This window comes from Diceros bicornis, chromosome 27 (assembly GCF_020826845.1).
Source record: "Diceros bicornis minor isolate mBicDic1 chromosome 27, mDicBic1.mat.cur, whole genome shotgun sequence".
NCBI lineage: Eukaryota > Metazoa > Chordata > Mammalia > Perissodactyla > Rhinocerotidae > Diceros > Diceros bicornis.
This window is the reverse complement of record NC_080766.1, coordinates 34,058,740-34,073,447: the sequence shown is the minus strand read 5'-3', so window position 1 is coordinate 34,073,447 and position 14,708 is coordinate 34,058,740. Positions and strand designations below refer to the sequence as shown.

At 43.1% G+C, this 14,708-nt stretch overlaps 2 protein-coding genes across 7 annotated transcripts in view; one reads left to right on the top strand and one right to left on the bottom strand.

Moving 5' to 3' along the window:
• Positions 1-12,391, bottom strand: part of SON (SON DNA and RNA binding protein) — a 32,287-nt gene extending 19,896 nt beyond the window's left edge. For 2 of the 5 annotated variants that reach the window (XM_058523040.1, XM_058523041.1), the window contains exons 1-3: positions 12,227-12,391; positions 8,992-9,158; positions 1,383-7,277 (exon numbers count right to left, since the gene is read on the bottom strand). In XM_058523040.1, coding sequence (XP_058379023.1) covers positions 1,383-7,277; positions 8,992-9,158; positions 12,227-12,303 — 6,139 coding nt within the window. In that variant the 5' untranslated portion in view covers positions 12,304-12,391. The remainder of the gene's footprint in view (positions 1-1,382; positions 7,278-8,991; positions 9,159-12,226) is intronic. The other 3 variants (XM_058523037.1, XM_058523038.1, XM_058523039.1) reach the window with 2 other exon arrangements.
• An 876-nt stretch (positions 12,392-13,267) lies between these two features.
• The window catches only part of GART (phosphoribosylglycinamide formyltransferase, phosphoribosylglycinamide synthetase, phosphoribosylaminoimidazole synthetase), a 29,937-nt gene continuing 28,496 nt past the window's right edge, over positions 13,268-14,708 (top strand). The window contains exon 1 of one of the 2 annotated variants that reach the window (XM_058523042.1): positions 13,268-13,365. The gene's annotated coding sequence lies outside the window, so the exon portion shown is untranslated. The remainder of the gene's footprint in view (positions 13,366-14,708) is intronic. The other variant, XM_058523043.1, reaches the window with a different exon arrangement.

Here is a 14,708-nt window from a genome sequence, read left to right as displayed (position 1 = left end):
ATATAAGAAGCAGTATTCCTAAAAGGCTGTACATTTTCTATTATCTTAAGTTTTATATGCTAACAAAACTAAAGGCATCGATTTTCTGCCCTAACTTATAGCTGTGATCAAATCACTCTTTCACTCAAAGTTTTTCAGGGAATGCCCTCTATTTAAAGAATTACATCCACATTTAGCTTCCCATTCAATCACTATACAAAATAGCTAAATTATACAACTTAAATAAATGATCACCTTGCCACACACTCTAAGACACACACCTGCCAAAGCCTACTATACTTTATTCTCCAAAATTATCATGTCCTTAAATTACTTTCCCTTTAATCTCTGACAACATTTTAAATCACACTCTGAGCCCAAGTTCAACTGCCACCTCTTCTAGCAAGTCTTAAGTCAGAATTTAACATTTCTCTCCACGGTGCTGCCAAAGTGCCTTACCTATACCAGTACTTAGAGCAATCACCACATTCTGCTGTTTGGCAGTTTTACTATTTGGTGAAAAAGACACATATGCATTTTATCCACGTCTTCTCTACTAACTTGTAATCACTTCAGAAATTACATACTGTTCTTTTGTTTTGAATAAAAAAAGAACTCAGAAACCTTTTGTCGAACTGAATGTACTCCCCCTATTGTTCTCTTACACTCTTTTTCTTTAGACAACTCTGACCTGAAAATGTCCAATCTACTGGGATAACAATAAATTTCCACTATTATTGCAGGTGGTCATGTATTATCCATCAAGTTTTAATCATCTCTGCACACTTCTTAACATCAGGGGAAATTAGAGCACTTTTTATTTTTAAAGTAAGGCAGATTATTAAAATCACTTAAGTAAATTTCACTTTATTTTGCTAGTATCAGCTACTCAGGTAAATGACTCCCCACAAGCAAAATTCCCTACTCACTTCCATTACCCATTATACCAATCAGAATTACCCTCACAAACATTTCACAGTCCTGTACTGCCATTTTAAGACACATAACTTATTAATAAAGAAACATTGTAATTTTAGGCTTATTTGCAAAGATCCATGTTGGAATACATACAGTAACAGTCTGACGATATACTAGCCATGACTTTAACTAGACTTCTACTTTTCATTTTTAGTTATGGAAGATGGTTCAAGCAAAATAAAACACTCAAGTATGCAAACACCTTGGTTCTAATATACTCCAAAGCAGGTCTTTTTAACTCTAATTACAAATGTACTTATCCTCACATTTTCTAAACACAAGCTAATCTAATTTAAAAAATTTAAAGACAGAAATATTTATCCTAAACCAATAACCCAAAATATTCCATTTGACTCAAAGATCAGAAAAAACTCAGATTTAAATCATTTTCTATTACAATACCATTAAATTTTAAAATGACTCACTCAAATCTGTCAGACGTTTAGGTGATCTGCCTCTTTCAGAAGACCTGGATCGTTTACGACGGATGGGAGATCTGCTAAACCTTCTTCTCAAGGGTGTTCGTGATCGCCTTAATCTGACTGGTGATATACTGAAGCTTCGTCTTCTTACCACAGACCTGGATCTTCTCCGACGGCTTGGGGTGCGGCTCCGTCGGCTAGGGGTGCGGCTCCGTCGGCTAGGGGTGCGGCTCCGTCGGCTTGGGGTGCGGCTCCGTCGGCTTGGGGTGCGACTCCGTCGGCTTGGGGTGCGGCTCCGGCGGCTTGGAGAAATGCTAAAGCTCCTTCTCCCCGCAGATCTAGACCTTCTTCGGCGACTCGGAGTGTGACTCCGACTCCGACGACTTGGGGTGCGACTTCGAGCTCTAACTGTTTTCCGGTTATCCCTGGAGCTTGATCTTTTTCTTTTTCTTTCCCTGGACTTGGATCTGTGCTTTGGTGATCTTTTGCGCTTCTCTTTTGATACAGATCGCCTTCCTCTAGACTTTGATCTTGACCTGCTGCTCCTCCTCCTGCGTCTTGAACGTGACCGTGAACGTGTTTGAGAGCGATGAGACTTTGACTTAGATGATCTCTTCCTTGCCCTAGAACGAGACTCACTGGTGCGCTTGCGTGATTTGTGTTCAGATGACTTGGAACGCTTACTTCGAGATCTTAATGAAGAGTCTCTTTTCTTTTCTTTCTCACCTTTGTCACGGTTCTTATTTTTCTTGCTTTTTTCATGTGTGTCCTTAACTTTTACAACAATTTCATAATCATCTTTTTCCTCTGAAGATGACTCTGAAGCTCTTTCTGGTATACTAATTACAACTGGACTGGCAGCAGATTTGTCACGTTCAACTTCACTTGCAAGTAAAGGTCCTTCAATACCAGCTCTGAGGCTTGTAAGACGTTCCATGTCCTTAGGAAGCAATGGTCTCACTAAATCTGCTTCATTAATATCGTCAATATTGGCAGAAAATCCTGAATCAGACAATATCTCTTTAGTTGGGAGAGGTACTTCTTTATCTTCTCCACTACTTTCTTTAGGGCTGAGAGCAACTGCTAATGTCTGGTCACTCTCTTTTATAGGTAATGGTCCTTCTGCATCCTTAATAATAAAATTATTATTAGATGGTAAATCAAGATGAATATCTTTAGCAGGCAAAGGTCCCTCTATGTCAGCTTCACTACCACCACTGGGGCTGGTGGAAATTACCATGTCATGGTCAATATCTTGTGTAGTCAAAGATACTTCAACATCATATTTACTACCTGAACTAAGAGCAAATGCCGTAGCAAATTCAATACCCTTACTAGTTCCCACTGCTTCAGGTTCAAGAGCAAGGGGACCAGTAGAAGATAGTGCTCCTCCTCCATCAGTTTCACTAACACTAGGGCAGGTATCCAATACTGTACATTGTTTCGTCTCGCTGGTGGGCAAAATTTTCTCTTCACCAATTTCACCAACAGCACCAGTGCTGATAGCAGACACTGTGTTAGGTTCCATGTCTTTAGCAATTAAATGATTATTTATATTAAGGTCTATATTTACGCCATGTTCGCTTTCATAAGAGTCATTCTTTAGGTGTCCTTCAGCATGTGGCTCTTCATCTGAATGCATAGGAATCTCCTGCATGCAAATCTCTGGAGCAAGATTTTGATCACCAGACAGTAAATTCATTCCTTTTATACCACTAGACTCCAGCATCATTGGTGTAGACTCTAAAACCATATCAGTTGGTATTACTTGAGTCTGCTGCACAACAGTAAGTGCAGGCTCTGAAACTGTCACAATGGATTCCTGGACAGAAACAGATGGTTCTGAAACAATCATGTTAGGTTGAAGGACCGACACTGCTGGTTCCAGGATAGGTACAGTAGGCTCCAGGGCAGAAACAACTGGCATAGGAATGGTAACATGCTCTGGCTTAGCCAAGGCCAGAGGCTCCGGGACAGTGTCAGCTGGTGGGTCCAGGACAGCCACGGATGGAGGGTCCATGACAGCCACTGCTGGGGGCTCCAGGGCAGCCCCAGCTGGTGGCTCCAGGGCAGCCCCAGCTGGTAGCTCTGAGACAGCTGTGGCTGGCAGCTCTAGAGTGCTCCGTGATGGCTCTGGAATAGTTACTGCAGGCTCCAGCAGGGACACAGACATCTCTGAAGCAACATGTCCTGAAGCTCTCAAGGAATCAAAGGTTTCTGCTGTCTCTGACATAATAGAAGGCTCTGATGTTAACACAGTTGGTTCAGCTGACATTACAGGAGTTTCAGACACCACATAAGTCACTGGTCTCTCTGGAACAATCTCATGTTCTTCTGCAACTACAGCAGACTCCATAGGTATTGACATAACCGAAGACTCTGGCTCTAGTGGTGGTTCTGGAACAGTCACAGTAGTCTCTGACGCTAACACTGAAGGCTCTGATGCTGACAATGAATAATTAGCAGGCACTGCCGAAGGTTCTGAAATCTCACTTTGACTCAGAGGAGGTTCAGGCAGCGGTACAGACTCTTCAGGAGGTAATGCTGACACCTCAGTAGGCCAAGTATTTTCAGCTGTTAATGTTGACTGCTCAGTAGGTAATGCCGGACCCTCTGGTGGTTCCTCAGGAGGCAACGGTGGTGTCATTGGTGGCTCCTCAGGTGGCAACGGTGGCATTGTTGGAGGCTCTTCAGGAGGCAAAGGTGGCACCATATATGCCTCCGTATATGTATCAGTATAAGAATCAGTGTAAGAATCAGCTGCCATAGACATCATTGAACGATCAGCAGTATAAGATGACATCATAGATCGATCAGCTGCAGTGTACGATGACATCATAGACCGGTCAGCAGCAGAGTACGATGACATCATAGACCGGTCGGCACCCATGGACATCATAGATCGGTCAGCCATCGGGGACATCATGGAGCGCTCGTAAGCTGACATCATAGAGCGCTCGTAAGCTGACATCATAGAGCGTTCGGCCATAGGAGACATCATAGAGCGCTCATAGGCTGACATCATAGAGCGCTCATAGGCTGACATCATAGAGCGCTCAGCCATAGGGGACATCATAGAGCGCTCATAAGACATCATAGAGCGTTCATAAGATGACATCATGGAACGTTCTGCAGCATAGGACATCATCATAGAACGTCTAGATGCTAACATCAGGGGTCTAGGTGCTAACCTATATGGCCTGGGGGCTATTCTATAGGACCTGGGTGCTATCCTATAGGGTCTAGGTGACATCCTATAGGGATCAGGAGTTAGTCTGTAGGGATCATGGCCTAATCTATAGGGGTCCTGCCCTAACCTGTAGGCATCATGACCTAACCTATAAGGGTCATGACCTAACCTATACGGATCCTGAGCTAACCTGTAAGGATCCTGAGCTAACCTATAGGGATCAGGAGATTTTGAACCCAACATAGCAGAATCTTGGGTACTAGACGCTAACATCTGGGCATCCATGGTACCAGACGCTAACATCTGAGCATCCATGGTGCCGGAAGCTAACATCTGAGAGTCCATAGTGCCAGATGCTAACATCTGGGAATCCATAGAGCTAGTTGCTAACATCTGGGAGTCCATGGTGCTGGTTGCTAACATCTGGGAGTCCATGGAGCTGGTTGCTAACATCTGGGAGTCCATGGAGCTGGTTGCTAACATCTGGGAGTCCATGGAGCTGGTTGCTAACATCTGGGAGTCCATGGAGCTGGTTGCTAACATCTGGGAGTCCATGGAGCTGGTTGCTAACATCTGGGAGTCCATGGAGCTGGTTGCTAACATCTGGGAGTCCATGGAGCTGGTTGCTAACATCTGGGAGTCCATGGAGCTGGTTGCTAACATCTGGGAGTCCATGGTGCTAGAGGCTAACATCTGGGAGTCCATGGTAGTGGACGCTAGCATTTGGGAGTCCATGGTAGTAGACGCTAGCATTTGGGAGTCCATGGTGTTGGAGGCTAACATATGGGTCTCCATGGTGTTAGAAGCTAACATATGGGATTCCTGGGCCATCAAGGGATCCACTCCTACTGTTACAGAAGTCTCCCCCACTAATGTAGTAGGCAGCTCCTGTGCTACCGTATTATAGGATTCCAGCGCTGTCGTCGAGGGCACCTCCAGGGACTGCGACACGGTCATCGTTGACAGCTCCGTTGTCACCACAGACTGGACAGAGATCTCTAGCGCCACAGTTGCCACAGGCTGCCCAGGCAACTCTGGCGCCCCAGGCTGCCCTGGCAACTCCAGCACCCCAGTTGCCAGAGGCTGCCCCAAAAGCTCCAGTGCTCCAGCTGCCCCAGACTGCCCCGAGAACTCCAGTGCCCCAGTTGCCATGAGCTGCCCAGGCAACTCCAGTGCCCCAGTTGCCACAGGCTGCCCCGACAACTCCAGTGCCCTAGTTGCCGAAGGCAGCCCTGGCAACTCTGGCACCCCAGTCACCGAAGGCTGCCCTGACAACTCCAGCGCTGTCGTTGCCACTGACTGTCCTGGCAACTCCAGCACCATCGCTGCCTCAGGCTGCCCCAGCAACCCTGTTGCCGTTGTCACCTCAGGCTGCCCAGGATGTTCCATCGCTGTCATCCCCACAGGCTGCTCCAACTCTGTCGTCGTCACAGGTTGTTCGGTCAACTCCATTGCTACTGTTACCGCAGGCTGCCCTGGCAACTCTACTGCTGCTGTCACCGCAGGCAGCCCTGGCAACTCCTGTGCCATCACAGGTGGCTCTCGTACCTCCTGTGGTGGCTCCAACCCCACAGATGGTGCTGGAAGCCCTGGCAATTCCTGCGACAACTGTGGCACTGATGTCACAGAGGGCCCCGGCAACTCAGGCACTGCTGTCGCAGGGGGCCCTAGCAACTCAGGCACTGGGGTAGAAAGGGGCCCTGGCAACTCTGGCACCGGGGTAGCAGAGGGCCCAGGTAACTCCAGCACTGGAGTCACAGGGGGCCCCTGCAACTCCGGCATGGAGGTCGCAGGTGGCCCCGGCAACTCCATCGCTGAGGCCACCGACGACTCCGGCAGCTCCAACGCTGTGGTCTTGGGCAGCTCCAGCAACTCCTGTGGTCTTGTCATGGATGAATCTGCAATCTCCGATGGTACTTCTACAGGCTGCTCTGGCAATCTGAGCACTTCAGTTGCAGATGACTCTGGAAAATCCATTGTTGTTGATGTGCTTGGCTCTGGGTGTACCTCAGTAGGTGGCTCTGATGGTACCACAAGGGTTTCTGATGGCTCTAGCACTTTTGCTACTGGAGGCTCTAAAGACATGATCTTTGATGGCTCTGGAGGTGTGCTCTCCAAAGATTTCAGCACAGACTTCATCTGATACTCCATTGACATTGTTACAACTGGCTCAGATGACTTCAGCACTACTGTTGTAGTAGGCACTGGTGCTGTTGCAAAGGGATCCACAATCTTTGTCATGGATGGTTCCAGCGTTACTGCCACAGACTGCTCTGACTGCACTGAGATTACTGATGTAGATGCAACTGATAGTTCTGCAGTTTTTGTAGTTGGCTTCAGAGTTTCTAAGGTGTGTGGCTCTGATACCTCCATTGATACTATAGGAGGTTCTAGCACAACTGCAGGAGATTCAATAGTCTCAGATAGGCCAAACACTCTTACAGGATGCTCCAGTGCCATAGCCGAAGGTTCAGAATCAAACTTCAAAAAGGAATCTGATTCTAAATCTATGTTCCCATCATGATGTGATTTCGGCTTTGATTCAGATTCTTCTGGCTGTCTTTTATACTTTTTTTCCTTTTCTTTCTTCTTTTTCTTCTTTTTATTTTTGTGCTTTTTATGCTTCTTTGACTTTTTGGTGGGAATTTCATCAGTAGGATCTGTTTGTACAGACACACATCTGCTTTTTCTGGAGGCCTCCTTCAAGTCTGAAATTAAGGGAAATCAATTTCAATTTATCAAACTTTCCCCAAAGTACATTTACATAAATCATATAAGCCAAGATTCACATTCCACATTAAAACACCATTGTATAACATTTCTCATTAAAAACTATTTTCCATAAACCAATCATCTGAAGATTGATACTTTTCCAATATTTCTTTCCACAACTACAGCCTGGGTTAAAAATAAGTTCTTAGTTGATCACAAAAACTTTTGAAACTACATTAAGATATGTTTTATTAAATTCATTTAAAATGAGTATTTTCTCCAGCTCTCAAATTATAGTGAATTACTTTTAAACTACACTTATAGATGAGTATCTTTCACATTACCGTTAGAATTTCTTTGAAAAATACCCATGTTAAATAATTTTTATGACTATTTTATAACCCCTATTTATACAGGAAGCAACATGGCACTGGCTGTGGAACAGCCTGTCTTGCTTTTGGATCCTGAATCAATCCACCACTCACTAAATGAATGGACTTGGCCAAATTACTAACACTCTGTGTCTCCTAGAGTAGAGGACGAAGTGAGCTAAAACATACAAAATACACTGAACAATGCCTGGCACACAGTAAGCCCTCAAGAAACACTAGTGACTGCTTTTATATAGTTTACAAAGGTCTGAACTTGAATTTTATCTTATCATACCCATGTTACATTCTAACAAAAATAAGACCTTTTCCCCCAATACTCTTCTAAAATTACTAACATAACTTTAACGTATCTACTTAGAAAATAATACAGTAATTTGGGAAGGAAATTCTTACAGCCCTTAACATGTAACTTAACAACACTGCAATTTGCATATCTGAAAGAGAAAGTGGATAAATTCCATTCTACAACCAGATGGGATTTACGCTGATGCCAACATCAAATTAATAAATCTTAGTGGTCACAGAAAAAGCTGATCAGAAATCCATGCCATCAAGATCATGGAAAAAATGAATCAACACATGACAAGACCTATTCCAAAGCAAACTAATAATTTTCTGTTAATTGTTTAATAAGCAGCAAATATTAGCTAAGTTATATTTCAATCAGGAAAAAGTTGCCAGAGCCATGCATCTAGGTATGGCTAAAATCTACACTTTTTTACCATACTCTATACCAAAAATAAAAACAAAAAAAATAAGAAACCATAACACACACCCCCATTTGCAAAACTAAACGAAGACACTGTTATCTTTGTGATCAATCATAAATCTTTCATTTCCAAACATCAATTATTTAATCAATTCTGAAAATGTTAAATAGCCAAGCAATGATCCCTCTCCATTCACTGTACTTTTAAGAGGGATGGATGCAAAAACAAGGCAATCTCTAAGCTAGGGCTTTAAAATAAAACCTCCCAGGGTTTTAAAATCATTACAGATTTGGTCCAGACTCCCGTATCTCCCCAAACTGACATTTACACAACTGTTTGATGAAAACCTACATTCAAAATCTTGGCATTGAGGCGCTACAAGACTGAATCAGATAAAGTTATATTGCACCAGCAAAGCATCAATGCTCGTGTTTCAGTACAACTGTATTTTCAAAGAAGGTAAATCAATTAAACTAAAACTTAGAAATTTTTGAAGTTTTGGATCTAATGAACATTTTAAATGTTCTCTGCAGTCAAGAAATAATACTGTTAACTCTTAAAAACTCTTAGAACAAAATTTTTGAGACAGCTAATTATCTCCAACTTACCTGGTTTATATCGTAGTTCTGTATCTAAGACTCCAGAAAGTACTTCCTCTATCTTCTGCACTATTTCTTCATTTGGTAGGCTCCTGGCAGAGGCAGCTGCATCACCTGCCTGGTTTCCTTCAACAGGTGTATTTGTTTCACCGTTGAGCTGGCCTTCACTCCTTCCACTTGACAAGAAAAGTTACCAAAATTCATTAATATTTTTACTATATCATATAATAATTTTAGATTTGTAACTCTAAGTAAAATAATCTTATATTGTTCACACATTTCACTATTTTTGTATTTCTTTCAGATGATATTCCCTGCCAATAGTGATTCCTTAACACTATCTATTTATAGTTGGTACATTTTCACTTTCACACAATTACAGTTTTCAGAACTGTGAAAGTTAAGAAAAAGTCTCTGAACAAATTTATAAGCTCATCTTTTTTTTTTTTTTTTAATAAAATTCTCCCAGAAACCTAAATTGATTTAGATTTAGGTTACCTGCATATTTATCTCAGGGAAGGAAAATTAAGATTGCCATCTCAAATCCAAAGAAAAATATATGACCTAACATTATGGGAGAAGCTATAGCCACGATAAAGCCACGCCTGTGCACGGATCATAATCAGTATCAAGGAACACAAACACATTAAGTAAAAAGGGTAACTTGCAGCCTCTGATCAGGTTTAGACTTAAGTTACTGAAATGCCATAAACTTTAAAAACATTTTTATCCAGTTATCAAAAATCCTGGGATTAAAAAAATTCCTGGTGTTCAAAAAAAATTCATGTAAAACAAGTGACAATTCATTATACTAACAGTAAAGGAATGAATGGCTTCACATATTTTCAATTCACAGAGCCAGAACAATCTTGACATTTATTTACCCAGTCATTCTTACTATTTTTGCTTACATTTACAAAATTGTTTTGAAAAATAACTTCAACAATTTAACTTAAATTTTAGCTAACAAAACAGACACAGCTAACAAAAACTTATGCTTCCAATACCTGATAAAAGCCTGAACAGTCAAAAAATTTAAAAATTCAGTATTCAACTAAATGTTATTAAGGAACAGTTGGTTTTCTAATATAATGAATCATATAATAACAATGAACATTTATGGACCATTAATTAGTGTCACCCAATTCTACATTTTAATAACTCATTTAATCCTAACAAAACTCTAAGATCATCATTATTACTCTCATTTTATAAACGAGGAAAACGAGGCAGAGACAACAAACCTAGCTGAAGGTCACATCTATTAAGAGGTGAAACTGGTATTCAAAACCAGAGCTCATATTCCTAACCCCCATCTATATATGATAACTATCTAAATGGAAGTCTCCTTACCCAAACTGATACATATAAAAACAGGTGGGAAAAAATGCAAATATAGCTCACTGAAATGGCAAATAATCAAAAATTTGTTTTCAGACTGGTAACATATTACCTATTATTTAAGAAGCTGAGCATTCCTCTAGTAATAAATTGCTTTAATATCCTTTTTAGATTTTCTTTCCAGAACTCTTCATTTTACACTTTTCTTAAGCACTTACACATACATAATTACCTCACTAAAAAGGCCAGTCTATGAGAAAGTTATCCTCTTAAAGCTATCAGAATGTTTACCTCAATTGCTGAAAAGGGATGAAAATTTCAAACCATCTAACTATCCATCAATACGTTCCTACAATAGAAGTCTAAAGAGCCATGAAAAAGTCCCAAAAGACTACTAAGACTGTAATAGAACACAAACTTGTTCACCATATGTATATTACGTGAAAAAAAACAACACAAAACACGATCACATTTCTCAAAACATGTATATGCAACTGTACGCAAAGGAAAAAAACGAAAGGACATAAAGAGCATCAATATAATTAATTGGTGGATTTTTATTTTCTTTCTCCTCTTTTTTCTAAATTTTCTACAATGAAACTCATTTTCTATTACAAAAACTGATTCTTAAAAGGAATAAAAACAAGGCATTACAATAAAAAAACACAACTACTTATTGCACGCAACTATTAAAAAGTTTTCAGGAAAATTATATTCCCTTAGCTCAGGTCTTTTCTCATCAACCTAAAATCACTAGCACAAAAAAATTTTTAAAGCAGTGAAATGAGTGAAGAGATACACCTTCCAGTTAAAAAACAATATATCCTGCAAGAATAATAATTCCAGCAATACTACATCATTGCCCCCAATAACTCTATGTTAATTTGAGTGCTTAATTTACAATTGCGTTTTCGGCTGATTTTCAAATTCACGTATTGCTCTTGCTCTCAACTTTTAAAAGACAACTAGCAAAAACATTTGAACTCGGAACAAACAGTTACGTTATTATACAAAGCAAAAATACTAAAAGACAACCACTGAACGACAACATGATCCACGCTATTCTCCCTACTGAGGAAACAACTATTTCTTCGGAAATCTCTTCCCATTCAAATTTGGGGAATCGAGGATAAACTACGTAAATTCTAACAGCAAAGGCAAAAGAAACGTGTTGCTCAAATATGTCACTTGGGGCAGGGGTAGCAAAAAAAAAAAACTGAGACCTACACACAAACCCCGCTTTCCACTTGGTAAATTCAGAAATCACTAGTAATTCCAAGTCCCCTTCCATCCCCGCCTGGAATATTTCGCCAAAGTAGCTAACGTGAATCTGAGCCGTTTTAAATTGCTAAGCTATTAGAACGCGGCCTGGTGGAAGCCACTGGACACTAGGGCCCAAATAATCTAATTAAAGGATCCCGATCCCCAAATGATCTGCAGCTTGCAATAATAAAGCGGATTTAAGATTACCCAAGAAACAGCCGTTAGAGACCCTTTCCGGTCAGAGGCACCGGCCGGCGAGAGCCGCGGAGGCGGGGAGGGGGAGGGGGACGCGGCGGCGGCGGAGGAGGAGCCGAGGCAGGAACTAGGCCCGTCCCCGGCGGACACCCAGGCCGCCGAGGAGCCAAAGGGTAGGGGATGACCAAACCGGAGAGGAGGGCGAGCATCGTAACTCGGTTCTAGAAGAGGGAGTCTGGGGTTCCCTGGGAAAGGGCGAAGTTCCTGGCTGGGAAGGGAGCGAACGGATGGGGGGGGAGGGCCCGGAAAATGGATCCCAGGCCCAGGCGGGGCTGTAGCGGGGCCTGAGGCGAGGAACGACGGCGCCTCAAAAGAGAGGTGCCATGGAAGGCTACACGGCGCCCTATCGGTCCCTTGGGAGCAGAAGAGTCTGGGAAACGTTTACCTGGAAAGTTCCTGTTGAATTTCCCGGAATTTACTGACCACGAAAGACCTAAATATCTGCTCGATGTTGGTCGCCATGGCGTCCGCTCCGTTCTCTCAACTCCTCCTCGCTAGTCCTCCAGGCTCCCAGCATGCCTCGGGAGGAGGCGCAGAGGCCAATTCCGTCTCTCGCCGTCCTGATTGGCTCCTGGGAGAGCGCCCAGACCGGCACGTTCCACCGCTGAACCAATCAGTGAAGACGGCTCCGCTCTCCTCCGCTGTTTCTGAGCGTCTGGGGTAGAGCTGCTGACGTTTGCGCCGCGCACGACTGTGTCCGCCATGTTAGTGACTGACGCAGGCGCCATTACAGGAGAAGTCTCTGTTGAGGGAAGTCTGCGAGCTTAATGTGTCAGTCCCCAACGGTGTTTGGGGGACTTAAGAGGCTTATTTTAGCCACCGAACGCCCGAGATTAAATGTCAACAGGAAAGGGAGCAAGAAGGGCAACATGGTGTTTGATACGGGCCCCCCAACATTCCCGGGTGGCGCCAAGTTGAGTTTCAGCAGGGAGATGCGTCCGGAAAAGCATTAATCAGCGCCCGCCCCCACTGTGGTGCAAATACGAAGAACACGCTTTCACCCCATCTCTCTCGCAGGGGATCCTATAATCGGCTTCATTTCCTTTTTTTCTTTTTTAAGCAATAGGCGGGAGGTCCTGAGCCATCTGCATTCAGAGGCTGGTGCATTCTAGTCCCGTCAGGCGCCAGGCGTGTCACGAGACTTGTACGCGCTGCCTGGTCAGTTCTGCCTCGTTAGCAACACAAGCAGCTAAGCGTGGAGTTAGCATTTTGGCGCTGCCCCTCCTCTGAGCTTGGGAGGCTCCCGAGAAGGAACAGACACGCTACGTGGGCCTGATCCTCTAGTGTTACAAGAGAAACGCGCCAGGGTCTGATAGCCTTGCTCTGGAGTAGGCTCAGGGCGCGCCCGGCGCGGGAGGGAGTCCCACTTAACCCCGTCTTAGCGGGAACCAGGGGCCGCGCCGACCAATGGGGAGGAGAAGCCCCGCGGGGCGGGCGGGGAGGCGCGGGCCCGCATCCGCTCGGCCGACATCCGGCGCGGGCAGGCGAGGCGGGTGAGTGCAACCTGGAGACGGCCTTGTGTCGGTGCGTAACCCCCTCCGCTTTTAAGTCCATTTATGCTTTGGTTGGGGGCTTTAATACCAGGCATCGAATGAAACTGTAGGAACTGTTCGGCTGTGGGGATTGTCTTATTTTTAAACGCCGTGGGTGGTGGGGGGTGACCATGTGCTTTTCACTTCTTTGGACTGAGGTTTCCATTGGCTCTGTCACTTTCCCTGCTTTCTAAGATGTCGGGACCTTTTTGTGTCTTTAGGCTTTTTTTAGGTCGTAAACCTCAATTGCGTATTTTCTCGTTATGCACCCACTGCCTCCAGCAGATTATTTCGTCGACTTTTGGAATTGGTTTCTGCTTTATATCATTCACCAAATCTTTTGAAATGGCTTTGCCTGGATCTCTCATTCTCGTTATGTTACCCATTTAGGTGACAGAGGCCTAAGAAGGTTAATTAAGTCCCTCAAAGTATCCTAGCTTAAGGGGCAGAGTCTTGGCCCAAAACAAGGCCTGCTCCCCGCTCCTGAGGTAGATTCCTTCCAGCTGAGTCCTAATGCTATTTCAGTGATCCACTTTACTAACCAGGACAGTTTCCCTTCCCTGCCCCTCGTATTCCAACTGAACGTAATATTTTCTCCAGGTTCAAAGGTATGTTTATTTCAGATATTTTAATACACGTGTCAAGTCTGTGCTTTCCATTAAACTAAAATAGCTTGTCCCCCTCTGAGAGGGTAATTTAGCAGGGTTTTTTTCTCTCCTCAAATTTTCAGTGATCACCGTCTCAATCGTTAGGGTATCTGAAGCAAAACTGCATCCGTTGGAATCCAGGCTCCACCCCTTACTGGCTCTAGTGACCTCTAGCAATTTTACTGGACCTCGCTTTATCTGTAAAGTGGAGATGGTAATAGTATCTACCTCATAGGATTCTTACAAAGATTAAGTGACGTAATTCATGAAAACAGTTTAGAATAGCATCTGGCACAAAGTAAGTGCTCAAAAAGTGTTTTTTATATTATCAGGTTAGATTTTTCTTTAAATGGGTAATCCTATCGTCTCATAAGTTACTGATTTCAGTCTTCTTTTTCCTGTTATCAGTTTGCCTTCTACATAAATGTCTTCTGAAAATTAGTAAATTAATGTGACAAATTATTCATTACTTTGGCTTTTTTTTTTTCCTGTTAGAACTTCTTTCTATCCGTAGAGTACTATCAATTTAGGTAAAAGTAATAAATAAAATATAGCAAGTTAGCGTTTACTGCTGCTGAGTGTCAGAAATTGCACTAATTGTTTATAAATGTCATTTCAGTTAATCTTAAGTAGCCTCATAAGGCAAGTTCTCTTACTTCCATCTTTTAAGATGTGAAGAAATTGAATT